A 17,270-nucleotide genomic window follows, 5' to 3' on the forward strand; every position below is an offset into this window, starting at 1 on the left:
CCTGTATAAGATTGGCATAATAAATTAGTATTTATTTAACCTGGCCATCACTATTATTGGTTGAATGAGTCAATAACAATTACAATAATAATATATTAAAATATATTATATAAATTTATAACCGAAAAGAACAGTTATCTCAGATAAAGTACAATTTAAAGATCATCAAGTATAATTTATTATTATTAATACAATAATATCTACATATTAAGGTATATTAAACTCCACCTAAGAACATATTTCAGAAAAAAACCAAAAATATATATTAAAGCGTACCTTACCCAGCAATCTTTTCTTGAATAGTACTAGAGATGGGAAAAACCTATTTAAATCTCTGTGTCAAAAGCAAAGTTTGCAATAATTTGATTCTATACTGTACAACCCTGTCTTGTAAAAAAAAGAGCAGTAATGACCTAAAAATCATGAAAAATATATAAAATAATGCCTAGGTATTGCTGATTACTTTTTACTTATTTTACACGATTTAGTTATCTTAAACTTACATTTCCCCTTACTTTTAGTTGTAAATATCAATCTTCGATGTGGGACACGACATATCAAACTAACCAACTCCTCATTATCATTTCAATTATTAAATTCAGAATTCTATAATCAATTTTATTAAAATACACATTAAAAATCCAAAACACTTTCATTAAAACATGAACATTGTACTATATGTCTATACTATACTATTGTTTATTGTGTCTGTGTAATTAATACCTAATTATGTATAATTGTTTTAATATTTACCAAAAAATTATAAAATTAATCATAATAAGATCTTATACTTAATTTAATTCCATGTTTAATTCATTAGGTATGCATCATGTCATGATTGAATAATTCGATGATTCGACCATCAATAATCCTGTGATAACTGATAAGCAAAAATGTTCTGGTGTGATAAACTAACTTCCATGTAGAAAGGATCAAGAGCAAAATTCTTGAACCAATCATTGCGCTTCAAAATTAGTTGTTTCTTATCGTAACGCTGTATACTTTGCTTTCCTTCGTTTTCGTATTAATATTAATTATTATTAATACATATTTTAGTTTTTACACCGTGACCTACATGAGATAGTTTTGCATAGCAAGTTGAGGGATATTTTCGATTTGCGGAATGAAGCGAAGCGACGAGTGTCGATACACGCCTAGTCACTGCCGAGTTGTGATAATCTGTAAATTTTTTTATAAGAGTTATCAAATTTAAGAAAATAAAGGATTGTACTCTGGATTATTCGCCGAATAGGGTGGCAAGGCATCTACGGATAAGCGAATTCAACGTATAATCCGCCAAATTAAAATTATAAAATAAACGTATCAACAATTACTAAAAAGTATTAATATGTATTAAACAAACGTATTGTATTTCACATCATTATCCAATAATAAAGATGTATTGATGTATAATGTAAAGATATATATAAATATATTTTGTATACTGTTTATTGTTCTGCGCATATAGGACAGCTGGTATGTTGATGATTCTGCGGAAGACAACAGATAATAGTTTATTATCTACGTATTCAAAACATTACAAGTTGATAAGAAACAACTGATTTTAAAGCGCAATGATTGGTTCATGAATTTTGCTCTCGATCCTCTCGTCTTCCGCGATAACGTAATTCTGATAAGGAAAGTACTGATAATAAGCGCATCTCTAGAAGACACAAACTCATAAACCCAAATTTATCTGTGCGTGCAGCATAGACATAGACCTAAGTATGCAATATGCTAGTATTTTCCATCTGACTGCAGTTGTGCATAGTATACACCTCAACACTTGTCACTTGCCACAGGACAGATGGCATAATTGAAATAATTAATATCCCCCATAGGGACATATAAACATAAAACCAAGGTTTATAGATTATTATATTTATAATCTATAAACCTTGATGTAAAAGATAAAACAACTTATTTTATGTATCTATAATTACTCCTGTTCGGTGTGGTAAAGTCATTACTTGGACAATGACAAAGTAGTATGAATAAATAAAACAAATCACTCGTAAGTCGTAACACATCAAACGTCACCCACAGAAAAATGACAGATTACTCTGATCTGTTGATAAAATCATTTTTTTTTCAAATTCAAAAAGTAAAACTAAAGTTAATCATGGAATAGAAACCGTAAACTATGTTCACGACACGTGAAATGTTTACAGTGATTTCTTCCATGATCGTGTACTGTCAATTGTAGGTTATGTTATCTCCTCCTTGGATTGTTGTCTCTTTTTGAGTTTTATTACTTCTCTTCAGAAATCATTACTTTTGCACGGCGTATTCTTTAGGTTTACGTCGTTCGTTTGTGATTTTTCGTATTAACAATGGTAAGTAATCGAATTAAATTATAAATAAATGTATTAGTTTCAATTAGTTCTAAAGTTTCCCTTTTATATTTTCGCGGATTCAACCGGATAAAATTGCCAACCACTCGGTTTACCTAAAAGCCATTTTTTATAATCGACGATCAATTATATAAGTTAATTATGTCGTTCTAACTTTCAGGGTTTCGTTAAAGTAGTGAAGAACAAGCAATATTTCAAACGGTATCAAGTCAAATTCAAGAGGCGTCGTGAAGGTAAAACCGACTACTATGCACGCAAACGTTTGATCGTACAAGACAAGAACAAATATGACACTCCCAAGTACCGTTTAATTGTTCGTTTCTCCAACCGAGACATCACATGCCAGGTTCGTTTCAATTTTTATTCAATGCTTTAAAGATTTTTTCAATAAATTTTCTATGAATACTTAGGTTGCACACTCTCGCATTGAAGGAGACAAAATTGTCTGCGCTGCCTACAGCCATGAATTACCTAAATATGGTGTTAAAGTAGGTTTAACCAATTATGCTGCTGCTTACTGCACTGGACTTTTGGTCGCTCGCAGAGTAAGTTATTAATTTTATTTTTGCGTTTGTAATGTCCTGTTTTAATTCCATGTGTCTTTATTTAGTTATTGAAAAAACTTGGTTTGGACCGTTTATACGAAGGCTTGAAAGAGGCTAATGGTGAAGAATACTACGTGGAACCTGCAGATGAAGGTCCAAATGCTTTCCGTTGTAATCTAGATGTTGGTTTGATGAAAACCAGCACTGGTGCTAGAGTATTCGGAGCCATGAAAGGAGCAGTTGATGGAGGGTTCAACATTCCTCACAGGTAAATTAAAATTTGTTGGGTTTTGATAATTTATAAACCATGTATTTTTTTTAACATATAGTGTTAAGCGATTCCCTGGCTATGATGCTGAAGCCAAAGAATACAGTGCAGAAACACACCGTAAACACATATTAGGCTTACATGTCGCAGAATATATGAAGAAGTTAGAGGAAGAGGATGAAGATGCCTACAATCGTCAGTTTTCTCAGTATATTAAATTAGGAATCGTCGCCGATGATGTAAGTTATTTTAATATTTAATATTAATTCAAATTTGTCCAAAATAAAATATGTGCATAAAAATAAACAATATTTATTGTTGTATTGATGGTTATAGAATCAGAAGATTATTTTTATGACACAAAAAGTTAGTAGTATGATCTTGAATTTGTATTTAACACATTGACTGCCATGTGGCTGTGGGCTGCCATAAATTAATTTAGATTTTTATTATTAACTTTTCAGAGGCGCTATAATAATGATCTAGAAAATGCGCTGTGGCGTAGTGGGAGTAATTGCATTTTTTTTTATGTAACAAACATAATTTTAACATTTTTTTTCAAACTCAATAGTATATTATATCCAAGTACAAATTTACTATGACACTGAAAAATGTCTATAGTGTACCCATGTTAAATATTCTTGTGGCAGTCAACGTGTTAAAACTAAATACTAAGTTTTTATCATATTACCAATGATAGTATTATATCAACCTTTAAATTCTTAAAATGTTAAGTCCCAACAACCTACATTTGCTATTTTACTAAGTTCACACTTAATTAATGGTGTTTTAGAAATATTATGACTTCTGGTTAGCCATTAAGTAGTATTATATTATATTCAAATTTAGATGATGACATTAGTACAATAATGTATTTACATATACATACAGACTTTAATATTAATACTTTTTATACTTAACCTATAATAATTTGAATCCTTGGACTGCTGAATTTAATTTGTTTTTTATTGAATATTAATATTACAATTTAAAATAACTATTTTTACTAGTTTAACCTGTGTTAAGTTATGTTTATTAACAAGCTTGAGATATCACTAGAATACTAAAGTCATGAATATGCGACTTGTGGAAACATTAATAATTGAATCCTTTGATATACTACTAAATCTCTCATCATTATATTATGTTTTAAAATACTCCATTTTAAATTTAACCTTATGAAATGTCTACCTTTTTAATCAATGTTTAAAAATTGACACTAAAAATGATGAGTATTAAATATATCTAACACATAAACGTATCTAAACTAAAGTATATGTATTAACCATACTTATTTATAGCTTGAGAGATATGTCAAGAGCCACCAAATGTGTATATATTACTTGTATTAATTTCAAACCCTATTTTTTTACTAAACTGTGTAAATATTTTATATTTTTGACAATTTAAATATTTAAAGTTAGTTTATCATATCAAAAAATGATTAATACTATCAATCCACTTGATATAAAGTATATCTTGAATTTTTACGAAAAAAAGATATGTGTATGTAAATATTACGTTTAACAATAAGCATTTTTGTTGAATTAAAACAATTTTTACTACATAAGGTACAAAATTCTACTAATTTACACACTTTATTATTTTTAGTTGGAAAACATGTACAAGAAAGCTCATGAAAATATAAGAAGTGACCCGAAACGTGATCGTAAACCTAAGAAGGATGTTGGCAAAGAACCCAAGCGCTGGAATGCCAAGAAATTAACCAATGCAGAACGCAAACAACGTGTTGTGGAAGCCAAAGCTGCGTATCTTAAAGAGTTACAAGGCGAAGAAATGGAATCCTAAACCGTTTTGCTGCGATTATTTCAATAAAATATTAAAAACTCATTAAAAGCTTTTTATCTAATATTGTCCAATATTTTTCCAAATTGTCCTCAATTTATTAGATCTTAGTATTGTTAACTCTGTTTAGTCTATAAAGTTGTAAATCAAACAAGATATGGTATTACTAATTAAATGAAGTAATACTAATTGTGCTGAGGGTGTGGCTTTACTACATTAAAAATAGACGGATATTGACTCAGGCGAGATGATGGATGAGCATTGCTCATAAAGTAAAACTGGTTTCAGCACAAATGCATTCTTATTTTAAAAAGAGTATAAACCAGAATCCTACAAAGAATTTATTTATTTGTATATTATTTATACACTAACGTCAGAGTTGCTTAGAAATATACAGGTGATACAAATGTTTGTTATAATGTGATTAGGAACTATTAAAGTAACATAATTATATTTAATTACTTTAAATTTTTTATTTTTTTACAAGATATTTACAAGTACTATAAGTTAAGAATGCATGTTGTATATTAATTATACTTAATCCACAAATTTTTAACTAATATTAATTAATAATAAATTATATAATCTTTTAAATACCTATATATTAGTAGAATGGCTTTTTTAGGACAATTAAATTATATTTGTTTTGCTCTATAGTTCATCCTTTTTCTTATAAATAGGTCACATACAATTAAAACTTAAAACAATTATTTTTACTGTTATAACTTGCCTTATAAAATTACATATTATGATAATTGATAGGATATTACATAGGCTCATATACCTGTTCAATCTTGTGTATGTATGTAACTTAATTGAATTATTTCAGTATGATTTTTGTTATCTAGACAACATCTCATTTAGCCATTTAAGTAGATACATGCTTTAAGACATAGCTAAAGAATCTAATACAGGTATATAAAAATAAATTTCTGGGGGGGATTACAAAATTTAGCAATACAAATTATGCCGCAACATAATAAAACAATTTTTTTCCTCGTTAATCGAAAATACTTCGGGGGGAGTGGTTAACCCCAACCTTCCCTATATACGCGCCTATAACTGAATAATGTATATACACAACTTTCTGCGTTTAACGATATATTAATATTTGCTTTGGCGCGTTCTACCGATGATTTATTGAAACAAATCTACAGGATATTAATTTTTATGGTAGGAAGAATATATCTCCTTGCCCTATACGTTGTGCATGACTCATCTAGAATTAGCTTCATAAATTTGCAGCTCCCAAAATTAAAGTCAGAGCACAGGTGCACTCAGTGGATACTCCTGATGTATAGAATTCAAACTGAAATCAAGTAATACCTAACCACTAACCAATTTTAAAAAGTACGTTTTCATATGCCTTATCACTTATTACAGTTATTACCTTCTTAATTTTTTTTCTGTCATCAACTTAGGGGGTGATTTCTGGAAAAAATATGGATCTAGTTACTAAAAAATCTAATTATCTACTTTTTAATCAGGAAAAATGAAATCTTATGCTAATCAAATTTTCAATAAATTTGATTTTATTTTTTTACGTAACTCGAAAACAAATAACCATACATTTCATGAATCATTTTCTATTAACTACGATAAAATTTTCAAAATATTTTTAGTTTTTTTTTTTACATTTTGATAATAAAATATTATCATCAGATCAAAATTCTTGAAAATTTATTGTAAGGTCCTAAATAATTTGCTTTTTTTATCTGTATAAAAATATTAAGATTTTGACGAGTTTCATCAAAAGACATGCTGTTCTGTAGTTAGAAATTCATAATAAACTGTATTCAAATTTTAAAAATTTGATACAAGATTCCTCATAAGTAGTTTATACTAGTTTATACATTAGAGAAAATAATGTTTGACATGTGTGAGGGGGTGGGGCTGAACGCTGAAGTTCAGATCTATAATGAATATAATATTTTACGTCATAGCAAAGCCTTTAAAAAAATGGGGGGGAGGGTCTTATTTGCGCCAATGATCATACGGAGTGTACCACGAAGATCTGACAAATGAAATAACTTTTGTTCTAATCAATATTTTTAGAAAAAATTCTTTTAAATATAATTCATAGACACTTGCGCTACATTTTTAGTATACATTTTTTATTTTTTAGTACTGAAAAATAAAAAATCAATGAAAAAATTTCCAAAATATTCAAAAATAGCCAATTCATGAATCTAATTTAAAAAAAAATTAGATGGTAAAAGCATTTATTTAAGTCAAGTGGTTGATTTTTTACAATTTTTTAAATATCAATATTCTCGTTAAGTAAATTACGATCTAGTTTATGTAAAACAATAAAAAAAATAGTAAGATTTTAACATGCATCTATTTAAAAATGTTTATTACATAAACTAGATCGTAATTTACCTATCAAGAATATTGATATTTAAAAAATGTAAAAAATCAGCCACTGGACTGTCTGGACTTAAACAAATGTTTTTACCATCTAAATTTTTCTTAAATCAGATTTACAAATTGACTAGGTATTTTGAATATTTTTGAAATTTTTTTAATCAATTTTTAAGTTTTTTATTTTTAGTATTAAAAAATAAAAAATGTAGCGCAAGTGTTTATGACTTATATTTAAAAGAAATTTTATAAGAATATTGATTAGAACAAAAGTTATTTCATTATTTAATTTGACAGATTTTTGTGGGACACACTGTATATTGGAACCATAAAATCTGAAAAATATGCAAAGGCAATTATTTTTTATAGATGTTTTAGATTAAAATTATTTATTTAAATAATAGATAAATATCGAAGTTAATTATTTTGTTATAATTCAAAAACATTATTCGTGGAAATTTAAAACTTTTTTATACCTAAGTTATATTATTAAAAATTTTACTATACGCAATGACATTTTTGATTTATTTTAATATTATCTATTTAGGTATACTATGAATCAATTTTATCTGTCTAGCGGTATTTAATAGTTATATAAATTGATATAATATGGTAAAAAATAAAAATATATATTATAAATTTATAACAATTAAATACAATACTTTCATAAAAAAATATACCGACTACCAACCTATTGTAACATACTAGGAGCAAAATAAATGACAGTCGAATAACGAATATACTTAGTGATATAACTGATAGACGTACTGTTTCCGATCAGAATAATTTTTTGTGTACAAATGTACAATGATGTATCATTGAACTCAAATTTAACATACTCATAACAGTAATCCACTTGAGACTTTACACCTAATGTATAGCTGAGTGACTCACTTCACACTTGACTACCTTTTTTTAATTGTTTTAATCGATACACTTATTTTCTTTTAACCAAAGAAAATAATAAATACTAAGTACTGCGATTTTAATTTTTGGTTTAAGTTGTATACAACATATAGGTTGATAAAAAAAAAAAATTAAAAATGAACATCTGGTTATTGCATTGGTGCCTTATTACAGATACCTATATACGGCTATAGATACGCCTATACATATATATAGGTCATTTTGTGTCTATTATAACTTATTATATTTATGTTATAGGTTATATATAGGTAATAATACATATAATATATTCTGTTTACCCCAGTGAGTGTGTTAAACAAATGGTGTCCAGTTAATCCCTATAAAAAACTAAAAAAGTCTTCTTAAGTTTTTTTCTTTAGGTTATCAACTTGATCAAGGTCTGGTTAACATATTAAAATATAACACTCATTTAGTCATAACCATTCGGTATTCGGTCATCACTCATAATGATTTATATTGATTTCGTGTATAGCGACGTGTCCAGACGTACATGGCAATAATATTGACATTCTTTTACGTGCGTCTCGGTCGACAGCGACACGATCGTCGAAAACAACTTATTTTTCCGCATAGGTAGTTAATACATAAATCACAGGGTTGGGGGGAACAAATACTGAAATAGGCACGTTTTGGCCGATAATATTAAGCATTATATAATTATGAGATATGTAATATGTATACAATAGCCAATAGGTACATCGTGTATGCTATAATTATATAAACGGTAGAATATTATTATCGTATACGGTATACCTATATGCAAGGTATGAATAAATTATTTTTATACCTATTGGCTATTTCTATTTATAAGATATAGCTGGTGTACAGAGTGATCCGTGATCTCTGATCACTGATCAGTTTGACTTTTGACTTAGTTATTTATAATTTTCTTGGTCAATATTAGTACCTATATGCATTTTTATTTTTATATAACTTCAACAGGAATTTTACAAAAATAAAACGATATATTTTATTTTGGTGATTTTCTGTTGTTTTTTTTTTTTGTAAATAGCTATTTGGAATTTTATTTCCCTAGTTTGGAATAATATAGTGATTTTTATTCAAAAACCGAACTTAAGTGTACATTGAACAAGATGAGAGTTCAAACCGAACCAAACATTATATCTACCTATAATATGTATATTATTCGGTCCAGAAAACGAAACATTGAAACTATGAAAGCCATAGAAAAATAAATTATAATAGTATAATAGTAAGAATTTTTTTCATATTTTTCCTCGCCGTATTACCGTAACGTATTTGTTTAATTTTTGAGTTCGGTTTATCCTCGCATAATAATCTCCAAGGTTCGTAACGCATTAATAATAAAAAAAATAAATTTTTTTCGATATTATTTAATAATACTAATGACGTGTTTTGGGTCTACAAAAGGTAAGTACACCGGAACAAATATTTAAAAATTAAACAATTTAATACTTATAAACAAAAAATAAAAATAAAAATCATATTTTAGGTTGTACAAATGTATAGGTGTCTTATATTAAAAATACTTGGGCAAAAACGTTTTTTCTTCATTTTTTTTTTTTTTTTTTTTACCAAAAATGTCGCTTAAACGAGTCACCTTTGAGAAAAACGCGCGTGCATGTACTAATATTATTTTAAAAACAATGTATATTTCCATTGCGGCAATCGGCGGAGGACCGCGACCGGTCGTCGCATCGCGGATAAAATATATTGTATTATTATTATTTTATGTCGGCTTGCGCAAAATATTCGAATCGAGGTCGGCCGACCGAGTAGACGTGTCTCGTTCTCGTCGCTCCAACGATAATTGATAATCCAATAAATCGCATCATTGTTCACAAGCCCCCCACCCAGTGCAAATCTACAGTAATAGTAGTGCATCACGCATTCACGCTCATCGTCGTCGCCGTCGTAAGTTCGTTAAAACGGATCGTCGCCGCATCAGTACGTGTGTACTCACTACTATAGTTACTACTTCAGTAGTATATAATATTACGGCACGGCGACCGGTCGTCGCGTGTATCATTGCACGTCCCGACGTTCGCCATTCGGTTATTGTTTTACTGTACATTATCCCATTATTACGATCTGTGACGGGAAACATTTTACAATGTTCGCGACGTTATAGGCACGCGCAGTGAATAATAAGGGTAATCAAGGTGTAATATAATATATTTTATAAAAAAAAGAAACCGAAGCCAACTGCAGCGTACGATTTTTGATATTATATCGTCACAGGTACGTACCACGTCGTTATAGTTGTTAAAAATACATAATACCACTGTACTGAATTGCGGCTCTCTGTACACGGCGACGGTAGATTTTTGAATCGGGGCTGCGCGCTCCGTCGAACAATATAGCCAGGTAACGTCGTGCCTCCACAGCGCCCCCGTGTCGATAACCTCAAAAAAAAAATAATAATAATAATAAAAAGGCAGTGCGCGAAAAAGAAAAAGAAAAAGGGAAAACAATATAGGGGAAAAAACCGATTTTGCCCGACTCTCGTACGATACTATTTAGGTCGACCGCGCGCGCGGTTGTTTGTTCGATAAAAACGATTTCATCGCTCAACACCGTTCGCGTTAAGCGGTCATCGTCGTCTCGCATGCGTCCCGCCGTCCCCCGCAGCCGCCTACAGTGGTGGTGGTGACGACGATCTGTCGCCTGTCCGTCCGTCCGTCCGTCCGGTGTTATCGCTGCGCCGTTCTGATCCCTGTTCGTCGGTGCTGGTGCAGCTCTCCCGGTCCGCGTAAAACCCCGTCCCTTAGCGTTCCGGCGTGGACGATCCTATGGCCGCATCCACCGTTCCGGCGGCTTCGGTGGCCGCATTGCTGGTAGTGATGCTGCTGGTGGTGCTGCTGCCCCCGTCACCGGCGGCCGCAATGTCCGGGCCGCTGCCGGTCCGGTGCGCCAAGACGGAGTTGAGTGCGTGCTACTGCGGCCGGACGACGTACGACCGACAAGAACTGTACGCAGTCAACTGCACGGGGACAGGGTTGTCCATGCAACAGAGCCTGGACGTGTTCCTGAACCTGCCCAGCGAAACTGAGGTGAGTGATCGACTAACTCTTGCAGTCCATAGGTGGCACATGGGAGTCAAGAAATTAGATATTTTAAAAACAAACGATTATAACCCTGAATATATAAAAAGGAATCGATAAAATTAAAATACTTCGAAATTTAGTTACTCACTTTTAATAATCATTAATTCTTCTTTTGTCACCTTGCGTCCTGTCTTCTAGTTTAGAAAAGAACGGATGTACGAGTTATCCCCCCAAATAATATCCGCGAGGACAATTTCACCCACATGACCCACACCCCCTTTAAATGTTTCCTATGGCTTGGACCGTTGATAGATGATTACAATTAATTTGCACGCCCATACTATAATTTGTATTAGTGTGATTAGCACATAGTAGATGAGAACCCGTTAACCCTGTGCCTCATTTTCGTACTCGTACCAACTCTTATTCCTCTGGTTGCAGGTGCTGATATTCACTGGCAACTTTATGCCCGAGTTGCCGACAAACATATTTGGCATCAACAGCACCATGGACAAACTACGATTCCTGGACATGTCTAACAACGGCATACAAGAGATCAAAGGAAAGAGTTATCATCACGTTTCGAATGTTGAACGGCTGATACTTAACAACAACAAGATAGGATTGAATGGCATTGGGTTTCATCATCCCAGGTGAGTTTCAAACATGATTCTTTTTTTATTTATCTTAGTATCTACCTAAGTAATGTAAATTTCATAATTTTAGTTACATCATAATGACAATGACCTCTTGATTTTTAATTTAATCAATATCTCTTGTTAAAATAAATATATTTACATAAATCTGTCTGTTTAAACCACAGAAATTATGAGTAATATTACTCTATTGCTTAAACTTTAGGACTATGTTAAAACACTTATATCGTTATTAATTTTAAATATATTTTTGTAATTAAAATCTATTATTTTTTTTTTTTTTTAAACAATACAAGTGTTATAAATGGTGGTTATTCGTCTCTAATGAATATTAAGTAAGCTATTATATAAATTTGTGAGGTCACTATTTTAGTATTCATTAGAAGTAATAATTACTCACTAGTGTGTGATCTCATCATGTTATTTGCTTGCCACACCTAGTAGGACCACCTACTGATTGAATTATTCAGCACCAGAATGTCTGTATAAGGATTGATTTATGCATTTATTTTAAATACTGTTCTATTAATATAAGTAAAAAAGTAAACATTGATATACTTTCTTCTATAATTTACATAAATTCAAATTTAATTTAACTTTAATACGCATTGGTATTAATAATAATACAACCATTGCATTGCAATGAAAATAATACTTGGTATTAAATTTTGATTGAAATTTTATTTAAAGGTTCCTCTCAACATTTTCCCTAATAATAGAACATAACCCTAGTAATAATGAAATATCTCCATATATAAAATTGTTAAATATTTTTTTTTCCTTTCTAATGAAACAAAACAAATTTTAAAAATTAACAACATTCAATTTTATTTTATAGAGTATTTTCAAACTTTGAAAGTTTGATAGAACTACATCTCACTGATGCGTTTGCTGATGAAGGTGTTATGAATATAACTGCCGACTTGCATGAAGTATTCCTCTACAGTAATTTAAGTCGCTTGGCCAAACTTCATCTTGAACAAAATAAGATAAGTGTCATAACAGAACCTCTTGTTTTCTGCCCACTGCCTCGTCTCCTTGACTTACATCTCAGCAACAATCAACTTACAGGCATTGATTTTGACATAAAGTGTATGTCACATTTGCGTTTTATTGACTTGGAAGGTAATCTTATACGTGGACTCTCTGAAGAACAATTCTCCATCTTGGATAGTATACAGTCCAACAATAAATCTTTAGCCATTGACTTGTCCAATAACCCATTTTCGTGTGGTTGTAATATTGAAAACCTATATAGTTGGTTGCGTACCACTAAGGTGAGTGTTCGCAACAGTGAGTCGATAAGATGTAACCAAAATTTGCCAAAAAACCCTCTTGATCCATATGCTGCTTATCGCAATGATTGTCCAACTCCAATACGCAAAACATTAGTTGATGGTAATCATGGTGGGCACAAATTGGTAATGTTGTTTGTGTTTTGTGCTGTAATTGCATTTTTGGGTGTTGTAGTATATGTATCTAGGTTTGGGTTGAAACGATTAAGACCTGAATTTAATACTTCTTCAAGAAAAATACATTACACAACTATTGGAAAATGTGAAGAACAAGAAATACATGTATGATAATATGACAAATGATTAGTGGTGTTAACAGTATGGCATGTGGAAATTCCGACTCATGCTTTAGGGAAAGACTGATAATCGTTTATTTATTTTTTTTTTTTTTATTATTATTCAATTTAATTAAATAATTAAAGAGTATATTTATGAATTGTTACTCTTTTGTATAGTTATGTTATGAAAATTTTGAATGAACAATTTTAAAAGAAAACATTTTAATTTTTGATTGATGCAAGTTTTTTTATTATTTTTATTAATGACATTAAGAAAATGACTGTTATATAACATATTTATTATTTTTTTAAATGATTTTTATTGTCGATTTGTCATATATTGTTGATCTCTAATATCTCTTGTTCCTTTGAAGTATCTCTATTTGTAGGGTAAAAGTATGGCCAGTCGGACTTTCCACATCTGTTAATACCTACTCCCCTTAGTAGCTATAAAAATCATGTCGCTTTGTGTTCATTCACGTCATGTATCTGTTATAAAGGAAACTTAAAGTTGACTTTACCTAGTATCTGATTAAGTATTATGAATTTTTAAAGATCCTAGTGAGATGTTACAAAAATACACCGTCCCAATTTGTTTTTATTTTTTGTTGCTAAGTGTTAACATTATATAATTTTTAAATGAATGAGCTTTTACATATGTATTTATGTACTTACAAAATTATGCTAGTTATTTTTGACTAGCACATGTTTTCAACACACTACTATAGTCCACTTTTCCTAATTTTTAATAATTTATTACTTTCTTAGTATTATATTAAAATTTAGAAAATACTTAAGTTTATGATGTTTAGACATATTATGTCATAACGTATAGTAATCACTAATCATGGGCGCAACTAAACCTACATTTTTTGGGGTGCTAATATTATAGATATTGGATTAGTGTTCTATGGAACATTATTGAAAGCCATTAAATATATCTCAACTAAAATTATAAAATAAAAACAAAGAATATGGTATAAATATTTGGTAATGCTGAAGTCGTCTTAGCATTCCCTGGTTGCGCCTATGTTCACATTTCTTGTCACCAATATTATTATGTAACATTTATGTAGCTATACCTTTGTTATTTGATTATCTGTACTAACTTATGCCTTATGAATATTGTATTCTTGTTAGACAATCAAGAAACTCGAGAAAAACACCAATGGCTTTTTCACAATATATTTGCTATAATAATGATTAATATTTATTTTATATTTGCGGTAAACCATAATTTTAATATATTGTATTAAACAATGTACTCAAATTTCATCTCATGTTACATCTATAAACATTCTCAAGTTTCTTGAATTACAATATTTATTGTGATTTATGTTATATGTAAATATAAATGCTTAGGATATTTAACTTATATTTAGAAGTATAATTACACATAATAATTTATTTATCTATACTTGGCTAAAATTTAATTCTTAATTATATGCAATTTACAGTGTACGTTTTTATACCATTGTTAAAACTTGTTTCTTATAGATTTAAGTATAGCAAAGTAAATACTTCACGTTTCTCATTACTCTTCACTTGTAATCATAACTTATACTTAACTGCTTATTAAATACTTAGGCAATTGTTGACAATCCGAAATTGCATATCTTGGATTCTTATGGTATTGTAATAATAAAAATTAACATCACACTGTAAACAAACCTTCATTAAAAACTTAAAAAGAACAACAAAATAATGTTTAGGCAGCTTTTACTTGTCTCGTATTATATGATTGTTTTAAAGGTAACATCATCGGAATATTAAAAATGTTTCATAAAAAATGAAAAAATGAAAAAAAAATGTTAAATGTACTTAACAAATTTGTTGATGTTTTGTTTTGAATCTCGGATTTTATAACGTTGTTTATAATGTGTATATATTATGATGAGTTGTGAAGACGCATTTAACACTTTGCGCTCCGTTGTCAGTTAAACGTTTTCTGACAACACCGTTTTAGCCGAGTAAATAAAAGACTCCAAAACATGTCATATCGTTTGATTTTTCTGGCAATTTATCTGACGTGCAGCCGACGTATTTTCATTTCACAGTGTAAACCCAAGTACGCGTTGATTGTTACTATTATTAAATTATTATATTGGAGCGCAAAGAGTTGAAACGTTTTTTTTTATTATTATTATTATTATTATTATTATTATAAAATATTATATAAAAGAAAAAAACAAATAATAAAAAAAAATATACATATAAGTATATCGTACAATATATATAATGCCTTTTAGTTTTTAAATTTAAAAAAGCCTCAGCTGTGTTAATTAGCACAACGTATATACGTATATGTATATATATAATATATATATATTGATTTTTCTCTACAACAAAGAAATATTTTTTTATATTATATTAACCATCGATTATAAATTATAATTGAAAATTTTTTATTCGGTACATCGAGGGACGCGTTGTAGTATCTTATGTCGTAGACCTATATCCTCGTTGTCACGTTGCAGAGTGTTACATATTTTATCGTCGTCGTCTATATAATATCGAATTGATCGATATTCGCCCCTGCGGCCTGCAGAGTGATGAGTGTACGCCGAGCCAATTTATTTCATCAGCTCTGCGAAGCGTCCAGCGCGTGTGCGATGTACCTATGTGTCCTATATATACATAATGAGTAATTGAATTATCGATACAATAAAATTATATAGTACCCACTTGACACGGCTGTGTGCCTGTGCAATTTAAAATTCCGGGTAAACGGAAGTGCGTGGAGTTTAGAATACAATCGAACAATATGTAATAATACGCTGTCGACACTATAATAGGTATACTATCTATGTCTATACCTATCTACCTCATCCTCTATTCGTGCATTTTTATTAATTGAAGCGATTCAAAAACGAACGCCAGTTTTATTTGTATGTATAAGAGTTACCTACGGCGCTGACAAAGCGATTTTCATTTCAAATCGCCGGCGACCGCCCGATATTGCATGTATCTATTTGGTGAAGTCATAACAGTAAACTATATATACATATATAATACAATATAATCATGCGATGTTCGTCTCTCATTTGATTACGATCGGGAAAATGGATAATAATATGCTCTTAATATTTACCTTCTACATAAGTTTTTGATTTTGCGGACAACAGATTTTGTACAAAATCGAACAAAAAAACCGCCTAATATTAGCCAATTAAATAAGTACAGTAAAAACCCATTGGTCTGGACATCGTTTAATCCGGACAGCCCTAAGATTGTCTTGTCATGTAATTATATTTTACTTTTTGATATTAATATAAATAATAATAATGTGTAAGTAATAGTTATATGTATTACTTTGTAATGATTTTGTTTGGTCTAACACTATACATTGAATTTTATCTTTTATAATAATTTAATACAATTTTCTTAAATTTATAATTTACGATTTTTGGTTATTTCGTTTAATCCGGATTTTCATTAATTCGGATAACCTAGAACCTTAATTATTCCGGATTATTGAGATTCTACTATACAAGTATAGCCGGTATAAGTAATATAATAAGGTCATACGCGTTTCAACATATATATATTTTGTATTAGTGTCCCGTGAGGATTTACCCCTTGCGATATCTCCTATATAATAAAATGGAGGTAACATTTTTTTTTTTTATGATACTTACAGAGACAACAACTACAAGCATTTCATAATTTAATTTAATTTTATCTTTTGGTAAAAAGTTAAAAAAATAATTTTTTGTTTAACTATTTAAAAAAAATCGAAGATAGCCAT

General features: G+C 29.9%; 2 protein-coding genes across 2 annotated transcripts; both read left to right on the forward strand.

The window, feature by feature from the left end:
* Positions 1-2,180: 2,180 nt before the first annotated feature.
* Positions 2,181-5,039, forward strand: LOC113551471 (60S ribosomal protein L5). Its single transcript, XM_026953727.1, has 6 exons — positions 2,181-2,336; positions 2,515-2,700; positions 2,765-2,899; positions 2,965-3,167; positions 3,229-3,406; positions 4,779-5,039. Exons 1-6 carry the CDS (start codon positions 2,334-2,336, stop codon positions 4,974-4,976), a joined length of 903 nt encoding a protein of 300 aa, XP_026809528.1. The 5' UTR covers positions 2,181-2,333; the 3' UTR covers positions 4,977-5,039.
* A 4,972-nt stretch (positions 5,040-10,011) lies between these two features.
* LOC113553964 (phospholipase A2 inhibitor) lies at positions 10,012-15,671 on the forward strand. The gene is made up of 3 exons (XM_026957572.1): positions 10,012-11,299; positions 11,735-11,946; positions 12,788-15,671. Exons 1-3 carry the CDS (start codon positions 11,039-11,041, stop codon positions 13,530-13,532), a joined length of 1,218 nt encoding a protein of 405 aa, XP_026813373.1. The 5' UTR covers positions 10,012-11,038; the 3' UTR covers positions 13,533-15,671.
* The last annotated feature ends 1,599 nt before the right edge of the window (positions 15,672-17,270 follow it).

This window comes from Rhopalosiphum maidis, chromosome 2 (genome assembly GCF_003676215.2).
Source record: "Rhopalosiphum maidis isolate BTI-1 chromosome 2, ASM367621v3, whole genome shotgun sequence".
Lineage (NCBI taxonomy): Eukaryota > Metazoa > Arthropoda > Insecta > Hemiptera > Aphididae > Rhopalosiphum > Rhopalosiphum maidis.

Coding starts and splice junctions, on each gene's coding strand:
- LOC113551471 (XM_026953727.1), top strand. Junction 2,900..2,964: donor GACTTTTGGTCGCTCGCAGA/GTAAGTTATTAA, acceptor GTCTTTATTTAG/TTATTGAAAAAACTTGGTTT. Junction 3,168..3,228: donor GGGTTCAACATTCCTCACAG/GTAAATTAAAAT, acceptor TTTAACATATAG/TGTTAAGCGATTCCCTGGCT.
- LOC113553964 (XM_026957572.1), top strand. CDS start 11,039: ATGGCCGCATCCACCGTTCCGGCGGCTTCGGTGGCCGCATTGCTGGTA. Junction 11,300..11,734: donor ACCTGCCCAGCGAAACTGAG/GTGAGTGATCGA, acceptor CTCTGGTTGCAG/GTGCTGATATTCACTGGCAA. Junction 11,947..12,787: donor ATTGGGTTTCATCATCCCAG/GTGAGTTTCAAA, acceptor TTTATTTTATAG/AGTATTTTCAAACTTTGAAA.